The sequence below is a fragment of the Citrus sinensis genome, chromosome 5 (assembly GCF_022201045.2).
Source record: "Citrus sinensis cultivar Valencia sweet orange chromosome 5, DVS_A1.0, whole genome shotgun sequence".
NCBI classification, from domain to species: Eukaryota; Viridiplantae; Streptophyta; class Magnoliopsida; order Sapindales; family Rutaceae; genus Citrus; species Citrus sinensis.
Window position 1 is genome coordinate 23,862,298 of NC_068560.1, and position 19,535 is coordinate 23,881,832.

A 19,535-nucleotide genomic window follows, 5' to 3' on the forward strand; every position below is an offset into this window, starting at 1 on the left:
ATTATGGATTTAATTTTGATAAATAATGAATGTTCTCTTAATATTTTTTTTAAAAGGTAAAAGAGCGTACAAAGCCCAAATTCATTTTTTTAGTCCCTTACACTCCCATAATTCAAACTTGGGTGGTTGTAGGAGGACTGAAAATATATAAGACAGTTAACTTCACGTTTTTTTTTCTTTTTTTTTTTGTGGAGAGAAAAGAGAAGGATATTACAAAGCATGAAGCTCGTGCAATATAAGGGCAATTATGGTTTTTTTTTTCAAATGGTTGCTTTGAAAATAAGAATAATATAATATTTGAAGACTTTTCAAAATTAATTACTGTGATAGATGCACTAGAAATTTCTAGCTTTAGTCTAATGTATAAATTGACAAAACGATATTAGAATCCCAGGTGAAAAGAACCCTCTCACACCAATTATTTAAATTAGGAATGATCATACCTGTGACTCTGGCGAACTGAGGGAGAGGTCTGAACTCCACATCCCGAGACCCGCCATATAGAGACGCTTGAGATGGGAAGAGCCCACTTTGACTAATTCATTACGAAAATAATCGACATCTTGCTCTTGCAATCCACATAACTCAAGGTGTTCAATTCTCTGCAGTTGCACGATCAGCGAATCCTTCAAGCAAATCTTGTTATTTAGCTCGACTTTGAATTCACGACACGAAATGTCGTAGCCCCCCCAAAACGCATGACCTCCAATACGTATGCTGTACCTTTCCAGCTTCTCCAAGAGCAGGCCTCTGGGCAGAGTGCTGACGTCATAGACGTGTAATTCCAAAGAGGTCAAGTTGGGCAAATGCTTCAACTCCTCAAGGCTTGCATTCTTAACCCCTTCCACCTCCAACTCCCATTTATCAAAGCTTTCACCTATATATAGTTCTTCTAAATGGGATAATTTTGACAGTATATTTGGTGGAATAAGTTTTAGTTCCCTACAATTTCTCAAATCAAGCAACTTTAGCCAAGTCAATTCACCTACTTCTACCGGCAACTTCTCAATATCAGAACGTCCTAAGCAAAGGATTTCTAGTTTGTTCAAGCCTCCTACAACACTTATATCAGGCAAGCTGCAGCGACACAAACTCAGTGTTCGAAGGTTTGACAGGAGACCAAGTGATGAAGGCGGTGACCGTAGAAACATGCCAGTCAAGTTGACAACTCTGACCTGTATCATCCTCTCGAAAAAGTTGTTTGGAATTGTTAATGGTGAAAAAGCACTTAGAAAAAGAAGTTCGAGTTGAGGACATTCCAGTACTTCAGGAAGCAAATTAGGCTTGATATCATGTAAGACGATTGAAGTGCAATGCTTTATTGCACTTCCGTCTGACCATTCCCTGCAACCATCAACCTGCTCATTTGTAGCAGTAAACACATTTCGTTCAGTAGATGCAATTGATACGGCGACATCGCGAACTACATCATGCATAGAAAACAACTCTTCCTTCTGGCTTATATGGTCAAGCAACATACAAGAAGCTTTGAGTTTGCGCACCAATGTATGTACTCGATTTCGTGCTACTTCAATCTTATTCACACCTTTAAATAAACCCAATCCCATACCACACATTAACAGTTCGTCAATAGATGCTATGGCTGTATATCCTATTAGCAAAAAGATGTTCTTGAGATCATCCCATCCTAGTTTATTGTAGCTCAACTCGATAGCTTTAAATGCGGCTGGCTGTACATGCTTAAAATGCGATGAAGAAGGCCTTCTTAGCTGTTCCAATGCATCCTTTAATTCACGTATGCCCTTGTTCCTTAATGCCCTTGCAACCGTCACAATGGAAACTGGTAGACCTGCACATTTCTCTGCCACATTCCTTGCCACCTCTTCCAATTCACTACCTTCAACATAATCACCTGCCATCTTCTTGAATAGATTCCAAGCTTCTTCTTTGTTTAAAACACCAATTGAGAAATTTGTTCGACAATCCATCTCTCCAGACAATACTTCTTCACTCCTTGCCGTGAACAGCACCTTACAACCCTTATGCTCATCTCCGTGAGGAATTCCGACAGCCAACAAATCAAGAATTTCCCAAATATTATCTAAGATTACAAGAATCCTCTTCTCTTTCTTCAGTCGATCATAGAGTTCCCTTGCTCTACCCGATTCACTCTCCTTATCAAATTTTAGACCTAGTTTATCCGCGATTTCTCCTTGAATCTTTCTTACGTCTCGACTCTCAGACACCTCAGAAAAAACCACCTGATCGAAAAGCTCGTCACCCTTGACTTTCCTAGCAACTTCTTTAGCTAGAGTCGTCTTTCCGATTCCGCCCATTCCATAAATCACAAGGCTGATGACATCAGGATTTTTTAATGCATCAATTATTTCATTCAGAATGGACGCTCTTGATTCAAAGGCCTCGTAGTCTTTGTTGGACATAAGCAAGGTATCCTCCGGAATGGTGCTGTAGGAAATTCTATCAAATCTTCGAGCTTCTCGGACCTCGACAATAGCGTCTTTCAGCCTCACTGCTTCCTTGCTAAGTCGACGGCGGGTCTTCAAATTAGGACATAACCCCTTGAAACAACGCTTATTTGCAGTGGCTTCGTCTTTTGTAAATTTATCTGCCTCTTCAATGACTTTGTTGGCCCCTTCAAGCCAACTCCTAACGTTCTTTTCAATTTCTTCCCCGTTTCGTTCAGCCTCATCAACCTGCCTCAACAATGACTCCTTCTCAGACTTCAGATTGTCAACTACAGTCTTGAGATTCTGCAAGTTACTTGTGTACTTACTCTTGCGCAAATAGCAAATTCGGCGATATGCGGGAGGAGCCAAGCACTTTACAACTTCTACAACAATAGTAAGAATGATTTCAGCCATCTTCAATCCTTTGTCCTTTGTCTCTCTAACTCTCTTTTTCTGAATTTTTGAAAAACAATTGACTATTTAGGAAGCACACTGAGTGATTGAACACAAGTGACCACAACAAGATGGAACAAAATAAAAAGGCAAAAAAATACAAAGAGTGGATGGAGAATAAAACAGAGACAGCGGCACAGCTGGACACAACTAGAAAGAGAACAGAGGAAAACCAAATAACAAGACTTAAGATTACAACAAACAGAGGCCAAGTATTGTTGAGATCAGAAGATGGAAAATTCAAAAGAGTTGATGGCAGATGCTGAATAACAGAACAACAATGAACGCAATAAACAGAAGCAAAGTGTGTTTGTGATCGACAGACGGAAGTAACGAAAGCGGTTGTTGATTGAAAATGAATGAATGCAAGGAAAGACTGATATTGAAAATTGATGTCAATAGCGAAGGAATAATTGAACTTTCGCTGAATTATTGTTTGTGGCTTCTTTTACTGTTTATTTGTGGGTCATGTCTTTTGGAACTAATCATCTTAGCCCATGCCTTATAGCTTTAAGGCCGGTAACCCTTGTCCGTTGGATTAACAAATAGAAATCATAAAATAAATGTAATTAATTTCAATAAATATTTGATGTAAATATTTATTTATTTTTTAAATTACTGATGACCTTTGAATATACGATACACATCACTAATTCAAAAAATAAATTGCGATTATTTGTTAATGTATACGATTACTTGTGATGGTAAACAAGATAGATATGGTATATTTCGAAGTTAAAAAAAAGAAAAAAACAGAACTTTTACCATTATTTGCCTTATCATCTCTTAAATTATTCTTTTATTTTTTAAGTTGCCAACTCATTTTCTTTTATTGAATTTGAAGATCAATGATTATAAATTTGTGTGAAAATTTTAAGTCAAAGTTTTAAATTAAAATAATCTTTAAGTTGTTGGGAAATAATAACTTAGTATAACAAATATTATATCCTATACTTTATTGTTACAAAATTGCGAAACCCTATATTTTATTATGTTTCCATATTTCTTCTTTATAGTGAAGACTGAAGACTCATACTTCTTCTCTAGTAAATACTAAAGTATTGGCTTAAACTTCTTAATCAGCACAGTAGACCCTTAAGCTATGTATACTAAAATGTCCCTCTTCCCTCACAGATTAAACCAATCTGATCTCCGAGTGAGTTGATACCATGGCTTGGCATCATTCGTTATCAAAGGAGTATCATTACTAACTAATATAGGCTCGATCAATAGGCATGATAATAATTTTTTTTTTATCTACAAACGCTATTTTTCAATATATTATGTCTTAAGAATTAACTAAATATTTTTTAACCATATATGTTGTATAGTTTGTTTGATCTCTTTTAAATAGTGGAGATTACAACAAAGCAGATGCGAATTAGTAGTGATGCTGAGTTCAGAAGATTGAAGTTAAGAAAATTAAGGGTTTCTTGATCTAGAGAAATTAAGGAAAGGGTAAGGGTGTATTTTCACAGTAAATTATTGAGGGATCTTTAAAGATTACGTCCGTCAAGAGCTGGGTCCCACAAGTACCCTACAATAGTGTAAAGACAAATTATTATTGAGTGTGAACAGACTAATTGATCACCAAATTTTCAAAGTTGTGATCCTCATTGAATCTGCATTGCCCTTTGAAAAAGGAAAAAAGGAAAAAAGTGCAAATAATGAAACAAAATTATGTTCCTTAAAAGCAAGTAATGAAAAAAGGGTGCGTATTGTATTATGTTGTATTATATTATTTTAATGTTGGTGTATTGTATTATGTTGTATTGTATTAATACTATATTATAATAATGTTTTATAATATTTGGTGCTAAACTGTACTGTATTATTTTTTAATTAATTTAAATTAAATATTATATTATATTAATATATTTAAATTGTATTAATATTTTATGTTATTATTTATATTATTATTAATTTTAAATTAATATTATTTAAATTTATTTATATTTAAATATTTTTATTAATTATAATAAGTTATAAATTTATTAATAAATTATAATGTAAAAATAAAAAAATACTATTATTGAATGATAAATTATTTATTTATTAATTTATATTAATAATTATAATGTAAAAACAAATAAAATAAAAATATTATATTAAATTAAAAACTATATTTATTTATTATTTTAGTATTATAATAATAATAAAGCAAAAAGCAAAAGTTAAAAGCAAAAGAAAAAAAAAAAACAAAGCTAATGCGTCAACTGATGCATTAGCTTTTCCCGACTCACAGTTGGGAACTCGGGATTAGCTAATGCGTCAGTTGACGCATTAGCCTCCCACCCCAATCCCTTGTAAGTTTGTTCTAAATATGAATTTATTATTATTTTAATGTGAACAGTATTATAATACACCATAATCACATGCACCAAACACACACAGAGTGCAAATAATGGCACCTTCCGACTTGTAAGACCCTTCAACTTGCTTTCCAAGATGGCTATAATTAATCGTGACAACATTACTCCCATCTCTCACATTTTTTAAAAAAAGTTGTATTATATAACCCACCAAAATTATAAAGAGGTTGTTAGTCTTCCCTTATTAAAATTAATAAATTACTCTTTGTATTAAGAAATTTAAATTTATAATGAGAATGATTGATGGTTTTTATTTAATAAAAATAAAATATATGAAACCTATATATTTTTAGAATTAAAAAATAAGAATTTAATTTCTTATGGACAGTGTTGGAAATCAAGTTCTCATTTCTTAAACTTCCAATTTTACCTCACGAAAATTTTATAAGTTTATTTTTGTCCTTAATTAAAATATTATTATATTATTATTATGGTTATTATTCTTATTTTTGTAGTAGTTGTTGATGATGATGATAATACATGATAATAAAATTAATAATAATAATAATAATGAAAATAAAAACTATAATTTTAACAGCAACAATAATAATCATTAATATTATTGTTGTTGTTTTTCTGCTTATTATTATTACTATCCTATTATATTATTATTATTATTATTATTAAATAATTATTTTGAATAATAATAATCACAATTATTATAACAAACAACGACAATAATCAATTAAAGTCATTTTAATAACTTCTAACAATTCATTTCTTATTTCAAGACAAAGTAAACATATTAATAACAATACAAGTCATTTTGATTTTGATTATTACAGCTAAAGTAAATAATTTATTTTGATTTCTATTTTTCATTTTTATTTTAATCTATTTCAATTTCAGCTGATTCTGATTCCAGCCAATTCCAATTACCGATTAAAAAATGCATTGTTACTACTTTAATAATAACTAATGATTCTCCTCACATCATAATCATAATTCTTATAGTATTATCCTTATTTTAAAATACATTTTTATTCGTATTTATTATAAATTAATTAAATTATATCAATGAAAATTAAATAAAAAATTTAAGCAATAAAAATGAGAAAATATTTGTTTCGATGTGAATAAAAAATTAATAATAAGATATTTTTCTTATATATTTTTAATATTTTTATTATAATAAATATTTTTTTATATTCTCAAATAAATTATCAAGTAAATAATTCATTAACTCATTTTTTTATTTTTGTTATTAAGAAGATTTTTGGATATTGACCGTGAAGTAGGGATGACAAAAATTCCCACGAAAACGGGTACTCTCGGGAATTTTCCCTATTCGGAGAGGGTGTGGAGATAATTTCATACCCAATTCTTTTTTGAGGAAGGGACGGAGAAATTTTTTTACCCAATTTCTTATTCAAGGAGGGAAGAGGGAACGGGGATGAGATGAAATCCCCATTTTAATTTTAACTTTTTAAAATTACTAATAAATAAATAATAAAATTTGAATTATAAAATTATAAATATTGGTAAAAATAACAAATATAAAAATATTTATATTATTAAACTTTTAGGCCTAATTAACAAATTAAAGTCCTAAATTTTTATTTTGGACATTAAAAAGACCGGGTAGATTCTATTAGCCCAAAAATTTTGTTTTAATTTTAATATTCATTTAATTTTTTAAACTTAAATCTATTTTTTATTTATTTTTAGATGTTATAATTGCCCACAGTGAATCACAATTTTAATATCTAATCTAATAGTTGCTCTTGATTTGCTCCGACTTAACTATTGTTGTAAAGGGAATAGTTCACATTTATAAAATGTCAACGCCACCATTGAAAAAAAATAATTTTGAATCTAAATTTGATTTTATTTGTAACAATTTTGTATTAGACTATTAATTTGTTCACAGTAATTTGTAAAAGAAGTTTATATCCCTTGTATGCTGCGTTACTTACTAATTTAATGTATGTGACTTTTGTAATGGATATTAATATAAGATATATTTTAAATTTTACTTTTATTTAAATTTTTTATTTTAATAAGATTAACTCAAAATAAAAAAAATGTATTAATTATTCGACAATCGAAAACACTCGGAGATTCCTTGTTATTATTCGGGGAGAGAATGAAAATTCTCTCAAATAATTATGACGGAGACAGGGAGAGGACATGAATAGAAACATACGTAAAATATCGAGGATGAATACGGAAAAATTGGTCCCTCTCCTCCCCTCCTTTCCCCTCCCCATTGCCATCGCTACCGTGAAGGGCTCAACTGATCGCTAATTTCACGGCAATTGGATTTTCTTTTCTTTTTTTTTAATTGTTTTGAAAAATTATCCAACTCATCCAGCAAAGTATCCAAGGCCCAAGCGCCGAAAGTTAGGACACCCACATGTGCTTTTATTTACAAAATCTAAAGTTAGGGTGGGTGTCCATAACTTAAATTTAATATAATTTATAATTAGGTAAAATTCTTTGATTGACCCATTAAATTTTATTATTCTATTACTTATTTTTATATTAAAAAATTAGTAATGTAGGAAAATTCTTAAAAGTTAACGGAGAAGGAAGAGAAAAAGAAAAAGTGTAAATGAACAGTATTCATTTAAGTTTCAAACATGCGGTTCAATCTGAATTCGCTTTTTTCAAAAGAAAATATAAAGAAAAAAAATTAAACGAGACAAACATCTGTAGCGTGGGTCATTCATATATTTTGGCATTTCTTTTGTAGAGATATTGTGAAGTGAAAAGCAGATGCAGAGCCTTAACTATTGCTTGCCTTATCATCTTTAAAATTAAAGTTATTATTCTTTTATTTTTAAGTTGCCAACTCATCCGCGTTATCTATTATTAAATTTAAAGATCAATGATTTAGGTCCATAAATATTTTGTTAACTATCAAAGTTTTTATTTCAAAATTACTGTTAGAATTCATTAATTTTTCACTTTTTTCTTTTTTCTTTTAACACAATAGATTGATTTGCCTTCCAAAAAAAATGTATTAGATTGTTTAATATTGTAACTTCAAGAAACTTATAATAGATAATTAGAGAATGTCGGTCTCGCATCTACTCAAAATTAATAAATATACCACTAACTCCTTATTATTTGTATAATAACTAATAACTTTATTCTTGTTTGTAAGTACATTTTTATTCATATTTATTATAAATTAATTAAATCATATCAATAAAAAATAAAATACTAAAAATAAAAAAAATTGGTGTGAATAAAAATTGAAAATAAAAATATTTTTCTTATTTTTAAATGTTTTTCTCATAATAAATGTATATTTTATATTCTCAAGATGAATTATTAAGTAAATGACTCATTTATTCACTTTTTCTTTAAATTTTTATTACTAGGAGAATTTTTAGATGTAATGAAAATTGTAAGGTAGTAAGTAATATATATAATAACTTTAATAGAGAAAAAAATCTCTTATTTTAAAATATAAAAAAAATAATTAATTTCAAGACATTTTAAAAGATATTTCAATACGCGGTGGACCACACCCTCAAGTCTTTATCGTCTCAATCAACTAAAAATGACAAAATATTGAGTGTGAAATGCTCAACTGACTATTAATTTTACAGCAATTGTCTTTTTTCTTTCTTTTTTTTTCCTAATTATTCACCTCACTTTCAAACATCTAATTCAATGTGAATTTCCTTTTATCAAAAGTAAATGCAAAAGAAAAGAAATCAATGGGCCTTTAATCATCATATTCCAAAAGGAATATGCAAAATATAAAAGTAAATGCACCCCCCGCCGGTTTGTTATTGCCTAATCTGCCCTCATAAGAAATTTAAATTATTAAACTTGCCTGTAGGTTTTTATTTTTTTGAAAAATCTGTCTACTATAAGTTTTAAAAATTACCAAACACACCCATAACCAGCAGCAATTTTTTACAAATTTTCTTATTTAAAATAAAAAATATAAAAAAATACTTTTAATTATGTACAAAAAATTAACAGATAACTCATGAGTAGACGATCCATGAGCAGACGATCCATGAGCAGATAATCCACGAGCAGAGAACCCGTGAGCCTACTATCCATTAGCAGATAACTCATGAGTAGACGATCCATGAGCAGATAACCTGTGAGCCTGTGAACACAACCAACAGTCAGGAGGTGCCGGAAGTTTTTCCGGCGAGAACCCTCCGACGCTCAAGTCAGCGATTCGGGTCTTACTTTGAAAAACTCATACCACAATTCATATGGCTTAATTATGATTGCTTTAAACAAAAAGCTTTTAAGTAAATTTAAAGGAAAAGAATTCAAAATAACCAATCTCAAAGAAATCACAGGCGAAAGAGAAATTCCTCAGTGGTAGAGAGAGAAAAATGTCTAATGAGTTCAGTTGCTTCGAGAGAGAGAGAGAGACAGCCCCCTTTTCCTTTCCTTTTCTAGGGTTTTTATAGAAAACTATAGCGGTTTTCATCCACTAAGAATATGATCCCTAATATTTCGGAGAAAATGTTTTGACTGAATCGTGCTTTCTGGTAACTTCCTGGTCGAGGTGACAATAACATCCTGGTCGAGGTGATCTGCTCGAGGTCACCACATATTATTCTGGTCGAGGTGACCAATAACATCCTGGTCGAGGTGATGTGCTCGAGGTCACACATATTATTCTGGTCGAAGTGACCAATAATATCCTGGTCGAGGCGATCTGCTTGAGGTCACCACATATTATTCTGGTCGAGATGACCAATAACATCCTGGTCGAGGTTATCTGCTCGAGGTCACCACATATTATTCTGGTCGACGTGACCAATAATATCCTGGTCGAAGTGATGCGCTCAAGGCCACCACATATTATTCTGGTCAAGGTGACCAATAATATCCTGGTCGAGATGATCTGCTCAACTATTTGCTCACTTTTACTTTGAGGGGAGCACGATAATGTATGAGCAAGCACCTTTATCCTAGTCACCATATTTCATTCCCTAAACACCAGTCCTCCAGTTTCTAGTGTTGAGAGTGAAACGAATCAAGACTGGAAACTTTGGTGGTTTGCTCGCTTCGCTTGGTTGAGCAGATCCTGACATGCTTGGCTTCCTGTCTCGCCATAAAATAGGCTTTGAGACTTTGGAACCTTTGCACGCCTTAAGAATTTTTATAACACTTGAGGGTCTGCTCGCCTTCGCTTGGTCGAGCAGATCCTGGCACGCTTGGCTTCTGGTCTCGCTATAAAACAGGCTTTGAGACTTGGTGAGCCTTTGCATGCCTTAAGAATTTTTGGAACTTTTGTAGTCTGCACGTCTTCGCTTGGTTGAGCAGATCCTGGCACGCTTGGCTTCTGGTCTCGCCATAAAACAGGCTTTGAGACTTGGTGAGCCTTTGCATGCCTTAGTAAATTCTTCAATACTTGGGATTCTGCTCGCCGTCGCGTGGTCGAGCAGTTCCTGGCACGCTTGGCTTCCGGTCTCGCCATAAACAGGCTTTGAGACTTTGTGAGCCTTTGCATGCCTTAGTAAATTCTTCAATGCTTGGGATTCTGCTCGCCTTCGCGTGGTCGAGCAGACCCTGGCACATTTGGCTTCTGGTCTCGCCATAAAACAGGCTTTGAGACTTTGTGAGCCTTTGCATGCCTTAGTAAATTCTTCAATACTTGGGATTCTGCTTGCCTTCGTGTGGTCGAGCAGTTCCTGGCACGCTTGGCTTCCGGTCTCGCCATAAACAGGCTTTGAGACTTTGTGAGCCTTTGCATGCCTTAGTAAATTCTTCAATGCTTGGGATTCTGCTCGCCTTCGCGTGGTCGAGCAGATCCTGGCACGCTTGTCTTCTGGTCTCGCCATAAACAGGCTTTGAGACTTTGTGAGCCTTTGCATGCCTTAGTAAATTCTTCAATGCTTGGGATTCTGCTCGCCTTCGCGTGGTCGAGCAGATCCTGGCACGCTTGGCTTCTGGTCTCGCCATAAAACAGGCTTTGAGACTTTGGTGAGCCTTTGCATGCCTTAGAAACTTTTCAATGCTTGGGAGTCTGCTCGCCTTCGCTTGGTCGAGCAGATCCTGGCACGCTTGGCTTCTGGTCTCGCCATAAAATAGGCTTTGAGACTTTGGTGAGCCTTTGCATGCCTTAGAAACTTTTCAATGCTTGGGAGTCTGCTCGCCTTCGCTTGGTCGAGTAGATCCTGGCACGCTTGGCTTCTCAACGTTAGCCTAGCTCTCATTTCTTAAATCATTCTCATATTGAGTAACTTTCGAGAAATCAAGTTAACTAAGTTATACCGTCAGCCCTAATATGAGTACAATCAATTTAATGAATATAAGGCATCCTCATCTCACGTAGCAGGATTTAGAGAAATAATCAAATTTTTATGAAAAAATTACTTGTAACTAAAAATTTAACTTCTGACCTGTTCTGATTTCTACAAACGTGTGCCTTCAATATGCTCTCATTTAAGGTTTTTGCTTTCTTGTTTCAGCAAGCTCATCCATTTATGCACTGTAACATTCTGATTTGCTTCGACTAGATGAAAATTGGTAGAGACAAAAAATTGGCTTCTCGTACCGGTCCCCACAGACGGCGCCAAATGTTGATGCCGAAATCCGGATGAGTTGGTCAGATCTCAGATCCCTGCATCATCATTAAATTTGTTTGGTAGGAAACTGCTGATTAGTTAGTACCAATGAGCAGATGTTTTGTGAGCAAACAACCCATAAGCAGACGATCCATGAACAGACGATCCACGAGCAGAGAACCCGTGAGCAGACTATCCATTAGCAGATAACTCATGAGTAGACGATCCATGAGCAGACGATCCATGAGCAGATAATCCACGAGCAGAGAACCCGTGAGCCTACTATCCATTAGCAGATAACTCATGAGTAGACGATCCATGAGCAGATAACCTGTGAGCCTGTGAACACAACCAACAGTCAGGAGGTGCCGGAAGTTTTTCCGGCGAGAACCCTCCGACGCTCAAGTCAGCGATTCGGGTCTTACTTTGAAAAACTCATACCACAATTCATATGGCTTAATTATGATTGCTTTAAACAAAAAGCTTTTAAGTAAATTTAAAGGAAAAGAATTCAAAATAACCAATCTCAAAGAAATCACAGGCGAAAGAGAAATTCCTCAGTGGTAGAGAGAGAAAAATGTCTAATGAGTTCAGTTGCTTCGAGAGAGAGAGAGAGAGAGAGAGAGAGAGAGAGACAACCCCCTTTTCCTTTCCTTTTCTAGGGTTTTTATAGAAAACTATAGCGGTTTTCATCCACTAAGAATATGGTCCCTAATATTTCGGAGAAAATGTTTTGACTGAATCGTGCTTTCTGGTAACTTCCTGGTCGAGGTGACAATAACATCCTGGTCGAGGTGATCTGCTCGAGGTCACCACATATTATTCTGGTCGAGGTGACCAATAACATCCTGGTCGAGGTGATGTGCTCGAGGTCACACATATTATTCTGGTCGAAGTGACCAATAATATCCTGGTCGAGGCGATCTGCTTGAGGTCACCACATATTATTCTGGTCGAGATGACCAATAACATCCTGGTCGAGGTTATCTGCTCGAGGTCACCACATATTATTCTGGTCGACGTGACCAATAATATCCTGGTCGAAGTGATGCGCTCAAGGCCACCACATATTATTCTGGTCAAGGTGACCAATAATATCCTGGTCGAGATGATCTGCTCAACTATTTGCTCACTTTTACTTTGAGGGGAGCACGATAATGTATGAGCAAACACCTTTATCCTAGTCACCATATTTCATTCCCTAAACACCAGTCCTCCAGTTTCTAGTGTTGAGAGTGAAACGAATCAAGACTGGAAACTTTGGTGGTTTGCTCGCTTCGCTTGGTTGAGCAGATCCTGACATGCTTGGCTTCCTGTCTCGCCATAAAATAGGCTTTGAGACTTTGGAACCTTTGCACGCCTTAAGAATTTTTATAACACTTGAGGGTCTGCTCGCCTTCGCTTGGTCGAGCAGATCCTGGCACGCTTGGCTTCTGGTCTCGCTATAAAACAGGCTTTGAGACTTGGTGAGCCTTTGCATGCCTTAAGAATTTTTGGAACTTTTGTAGTCTGCACGTCTTCGCTTGGTTGAGCAGATCCTGGCACGCTTGGCTTCTGGTCTCGCCATAAAACAGGCTTTGAGACTTGGTGAGCCTTTGCATGCCTTAGTAAATTCTTCAATACTTGGGATTCTGCTCGCCGTCGCGTGGTCGAGCAGTTCCTGGCACGCTTGGCTTCCGGTCTCGCCATAAACAGGCTTTGAGACTTTGTGAGCCTTTGCATGCCTTAGTAAATTCTTCAATGCTTGGGATTCTGCTCGCCTTCGCGTGGTCGAGCAGACCCTGGCACATTTGGCTTCTGGTCTCGCCATAAAACAGGCTTTGAGACTTTGTGAGCCTTTGCATGCCTTAGTAAATTCTTCAATACTTGGGATTCTGCTTGCCTTCGTGTGGTCGAGCAGTTCCTGGCACGCTTGGCTTCCGGTCTCGCCATAAACAGGCTTTGAGACTTTGTGAGCCTTTGCATGCCTTAGTAAATTCTTCAATGCTTGGGATTCTGCTCGCCTTCGCGTGGTCGAGCAGATCCTGGCACGCTTGTCTTCTGGTCTCGCCATAAACAGGCTTTGAGACTTTGTGAGCCTTTGCATGCCTTAGTAAATTCTTCAATGCTTGGGATTCTGCTCGCCTTCGCGTGGTCGAGCAGATCCTGGCACGCTTGGCTTCTGGTCTCGCCATAAAACAGGCTTTGAGACTTTGGTGAGCCTTTGCATGCCTTAGAAACTTTTCAATGCTTGGGAGTCTGCTCGCCTTCGCTTGGTCGAGCAGATCCTGGCACGCTTGGCTTCTGGTCTCGCCATAAAATAGGCTTTGAGACTTTGGTGAGCCTTTGCATGCCTTAGAAACTTTTCAATGCTTGGGAGTCTGCTCGCCTTCGCTTGGTCGAGTAGATCCTGGCACGCTTGGCTTCTCAACGTTAGCCTAGCTCTCATTTCTTAAATCATTCTCATATTGAGTAACTTTCGAGAAATCAAGTTAACTAAGTTATACCGTCAGCCCTAATATGAGTACAATCAATTTAATGAATATAAGGCATCCTCATCTCACGTAGCAGGATTTAGAGAAATAATCAAATTTTTATGAAAAAATTACTTGTAACTAAAAATTTAACTTCTGACCTGTTCTGATTTCTACAAACGTGTGCCTTCAATATGCTCTCATTTAAGGTTTTTGCTTTCTTGTTTCAGCAAGCTCATCCATTTATGCACTGTAACATTCTGATTTGCTTCGACTAGATGAAAATTGGTAGAGACAAAAAATTGGCTTCTCGTACCGGTCCCCACAGACGGCGCCAAATGTTGATGCCGAAATCCGGATGAGTTGGTCAGATCTCAGATCCCTGCATCATCATTAAATTTGTTTGGTAGGAAACTGCTGATTAGTTAGTACCAATGAGCAGATGTTTTGTGAGCAAACAACCCATAAGCAGACGATCCATGAACAGACGATCCACGAGCAGAGAACCCGTGAGCAGACTATCCATTAGCAGATAACTCATGAGTAGACGATCCATGAGCAGACGATCCATGAGCAGATAATCCACGAGCAGAGAACCCGTGAGCCTACTATCCATTAGCAGATAACTCATGAGTAGACGATCCATGAGCAGATAACCTGTGAGCCTGTGAACACAACCAACAGTCAGGAGGTGCCGGAAGTTTTTCCGGCGAGAACCCTCCGACGCTCAAGTCAGCGATTCGGGTCTTACTTTGAAAAACTCATACCACAATTCATATGGCTTAATTATGATTGCTTTAAACAAAAAGCTTTTAAGTAAATTTAAAGGAAAAGAATTCAAAATAACCAATCTCAAAGAAATCACAGGCGAAAGAGAAATTCCTCAGTGGTAGAGAGAGAAAAATGTCTAATGAGTTCAGTTGCTTCGAGAGAGAGAGAGAGAGAGAGAGAGAGAGAGAGACAACCCCCTTTTCCTTTCCTTTTCTAGGGTTTTTATAGAAAACTATAGCGGTTTTCATCCACTAAGAATATGGTCCCTAATATTTCGGAGAAAATGTTTTGACTGAATCGTGCTTTCTGGTAACTTCCTGGTCGAGGTGACAATAACATCCTGGTCGAGGTGATCTGCTCGAGGTCACCACATATTATTCTGGTCGAGGTGACCAATAACATCCTGGTCGAGGTGACCAATAACATCCTGGTCGAGGTGACCAATAACATCCTGGTCGAGGTGATGTGCTCGAGGTCACCACATATTATTCTGGTCGAGGTGACCAATAATATCCTGGTCGAGGCGATCTGCTTGAGGTCACCACATATTATTCTGGTCGAGATGACCAATAACATCCTGGTCGAGGTTATCTGCTCGAGGTCACCACATATTATTCTGGTCGACGTGACCAATAATATCCTGGTCGAAGTGATGCGCTCAAGGCCACCACATATTATTCTGGTCAAGGTGACCAATAATATCCTGGTCGAGATGATCTGCTCAACTATTTGCTCACTTTTACTTTGAGGGGAGCACGATAATGTATGAGCAAACACCTTTATCCTAGTCACCATATTTCATTCCCTAAACAATTAATTCAAACTATAAATATATAATAATAGCCTAAAAAATCAGCAAACAATATTCAATTCCAATTTTATTAATGTAAATAAGAAATTAAATTTTTAACATTAAAAAAAGACACAAAATATATTAATTTAATACAAAATATTTCTATTATAGGCAAATCATCATCACTAATATCAATACCTTACTTTATTTTTTAATCAATATACAAGTATTATCAATAATATCAACAAGTTGATTTTATACAATTATTGTTAAGGCAAAACAAACAAAATCAATTAAAGTAAAATAAAATATTAGTAATAAAAATTATAAAATTTCTACTTTTTTAAAACTTGTTGTATATTGGTTGCAATGAGATAAGTTAGGCTTAAGAATTAGAAACTTTAACTTAAATATATTATGATCAAATTTTTTTAATGTAATTTTTGTGATTAAAATAAAACAATATAAATACTTAAAATAAAGAATGCAGATTGGTGGATACCCGCACTGGTATCAAGCGGATTTTTTCTCAATACCAAACTCACCCGCAACCCGCAGTAGATTTAAGTTTGAAATATCAAACTCGTCCACAATCCGCAAAATTACCCGTAGCGAACGAGTTTGGGCGGGTGGGTTTGGGTGGTTTGTAGGTAATTTTGTTATCCCTAAATTAACAACAAAAATAAAATTATATTGTTAACTTTTTACTTAACATGGAAATATCATATAATTTTATGGTTATTTTCTCGTCATTATGCCAAATTCTTCTAATCAATTAATACATTAAATTTTTTCTATAATCATAATGTTAGAACCAATTTAATTTTATTTCTACAAAAAAAGTGATAGCTTAATAAAGGTATAATTGTAAAAATTATTATTTTGACTTACTTATCGTTAGTGCAAGTGATATAAAGTAAAATGTAAGATAATTAATTAATGAATTATGTCAAATACAATGTACAAAAAATGATAAAAGAGATAGATATAATTGCAAAAAATTAAGACATATATGTATGCGAGATTATACAAAGTTATAAAAGTGTAAAGAGTAAAGTATTGTTCCAATTAATTTTAAAAAAAAATTATTTCATCTTAACCTTTAATGCAACAAAGCATTGTTCTAAACAATTATTACTGGATCCAGATCATTCGTTAGTCATTTTATTTCCTAATCCTCCTAAACTTTTAAGGATCTAATGTGTCATTGATGAAATTAAATAAATAAGATTTGTGTTAATTAATTTTTATCTAAATAGGCATCAATACTCACGTGTCTCTTGTCAAATTCTTTTCCTCTCAACTCTTTATATTTTGGTAAAAATTGGAGAAAAGTGATTGACAACAAGGTGTGCATCTTAATTTCAAAAATTTCCTTTCTTTGCTGTTTTTGTAGGTTCTATATTTGTTGTTTTCACTCTCAATTACAATTCAATGAACTATTCTGAGTTTATAGTTGTTGTTTTGTTGTCTTATTGGGGTTTGCAACTGTCGTTTGTTGTTTTTCTAGGCTGTTTTGGGAAAAAATAAAAATAAATGTGATCTTGAATTCTTCAACTCCTATTAAACAATTAAATTCTTTAACCGTTGCATTTTTTATTGTTTTATTACTGGCAGGATGTGTGTTGAATAGGGATGGTAAAATCTAGATAGATCCTTATTAATATTTCTATATCTGGATCCACATTTTTTTCATGGATTCGAATGTGGATAATATTCGTATAAATTAAAATTTAATAATTTAATAATTTACCTAATAATATCAAGTAAAATCCAATCATAATTCAACAATCAACAATTCAATACCTAGAATAACATACAATATCATTAAGTCATAAATAAAAATACCACAATATAAATCAAATATCAAGAATAACATAAATATAAGTCTGGCATCACAACAAATCCACGAATAAAATTATAAAAACACAACAAATCTATACAAGAAAATGCGAATTCTGATATATTTCTAAATGTAATTTAACTTCTATATTTTTAATTAATTCTAATATCTTTTTTATTTAACTTATATATTTTTTCATTTAATTTTAATTTAATAAATAATTTAATTAAAAAATAATGAGGATTCGGATTCGCACGAATCCTAAATCTTAGGATCTGGATCCACTTTTTTTAATATGCAGATCGGGATTTTCCAGATATTTGTAGATCAAGATATTTTTGCCATCCCTAGTGTTGAAAGGGAAAGAATTTGAGGGAAAATAATTTGGACAAGAGTCACACATGAGTTTGGGTGTCTGTATAAGAAAAAATTAATTAAAATAAAATCTTAGCCATTCAATTTCATTAATGATACATGTCAACAAATAATAAATAAATTAATAAAATTTAAGTAAATCATGAATAAAAAATAAATTGCTTAATTAAAAACAATAAATAAATAAATTTTAAGTTATAAATAAAATGGTGTAATAAATTATGGAAGAAATTATAAATACACAAATATTTTTTTTCACATTATCTAGTTCTAACTAAACCCACATAAAAATTAGGATTAGCAATCCCATGAATTTAGGATTAAAATTTGAATTTAGTTCATTAATCCAATACAAGTGAGCATGCCAAACATGGTATTAATATTTTATCCCAATAATAAGTCCAATCCTATACTTAATCCTACCTCCCAAACATAACCTTAAGGATCTATTGACATGTGTCATTAATGAAATTAAATGGCTAAGATTTTGTTTTAATTAATTTTTACCTAAATAGACATCAAAACTCATGTGTGACTCTTGTTAATTTTTTCTTACAAATTCTTTTCCTCTTAATTATTTATATTTTGACACCGATTTCCAGCAAATTATTTAAAAAAATGAGCACAAATTGGAGAAAAGTGATTGACAACAAAGTTTGCACCTTAATTTCAAAATTTTCATTTCTTTGATGTTTTTGTGGGTTCTATAATTGTTGTTTTCACTTTAAGTTGCAATTCAATTAACTAAATTAGTGTTGCTACTTATAAACTGCTATTACTGGGCATATAATTCTATTGCTACAATTTTACTGCTATTTAGCTATTTTTATGAGTTTATAGTTGCTGTTCTATTGTCTTTTTGAATTTGCAACTGCTGTTTGTTGTTTTTCTAGGTTTTATAGTTGCTGTTTTGGGAAAAATAAAAATAAATGTGATCTTGAATTCTTTAACCACTATGAAACAATTAAATTCTTTAGCTGCTGTACTATTATAGGTGGGATGTGTGTCCCAAGGGAAAGAATTTGCCTAAAAAAAATCGACAAGAGTCACATGTGAGTTTAGATGTTTTTTTTAAGTAAACATTAATTAAAATAAAATATTAACTATTTAATTTTATTAATAACACATATTAATAAATTTTTCAAAGTTTAAGAGGATTAAAAGAGGATCCGATCTATTATTTACTCTATAGAAGGAAGTTCCTTGAAGACAAGAACTATAAATAAATTAATATAATGAATTTATTCTTAACCTAGTCTAAATTGAGACTAAAATTTTTTACTTAAAAATTTACTAGCTAGCTTTACCTTGATGGGCCAGCTATGGCCCATACACATTTCTCCAATTTTATTAATATTTTTGTGTATAGTAATTATGGATACGTGGCAATAAATTCTCCTTTTAGTATATAAAAAGTATTCTCACAAGTAGTATGCCCCTCCAAAGGGCAGAGACACACATTTAGCCTTTTTCTTCGGTTCACCACTCCAGTTGGATTTTTCAATAAGATTAAACATTGAATATATCTAAGATATTAGCAATATTTGTA

General features: G+C 33.7%; 2 protein-coding genes across 10 annotated transcripts in view; both read right to left on the bottom strand.

Annotated features, from left to right (window-relative positions):
- LOC127902663 (importin subunit alpha-2-like) overlaps positions 1-717 on the bottom strand; it is a 63,581-nt gene extending 62,864 nt beyond the window's left edge. For 2 of the 3 annotated variants that reach the window (XM_052442395.1, XM_052442393.1), the window contains exon 1: positions 444-717. The gene's annotated coding sequence lies outside the window, so the exon portion shown is untranslated. The remainder of the gene's footprint in view (positions 1-443) is intronic. The other variant, XM_052442394.1, reaches the window with a different exon arrangement.
- Positions 1-19,535, bottom strand: part of LOC102625791 (importin subunit alpha-1a-like) — a 170,404-nt gene that overhangs the window by 124,699 nt on the left and 26,170 nt on the right. For all 7 annotated transcript variants that reach the window (XM_052442387.1, XM_052442386.1, XM_052442384.1 and 4 more), the window contains exon 3: positions 724-1,175. In XM_052442387.1, coding sequence (XP_052298347.1) covers positions 724-1,175 — 452 coding nt within the window. The remainder of the gene's footprint in view (positions 1-723; positions 1,176-19,535) is intronic.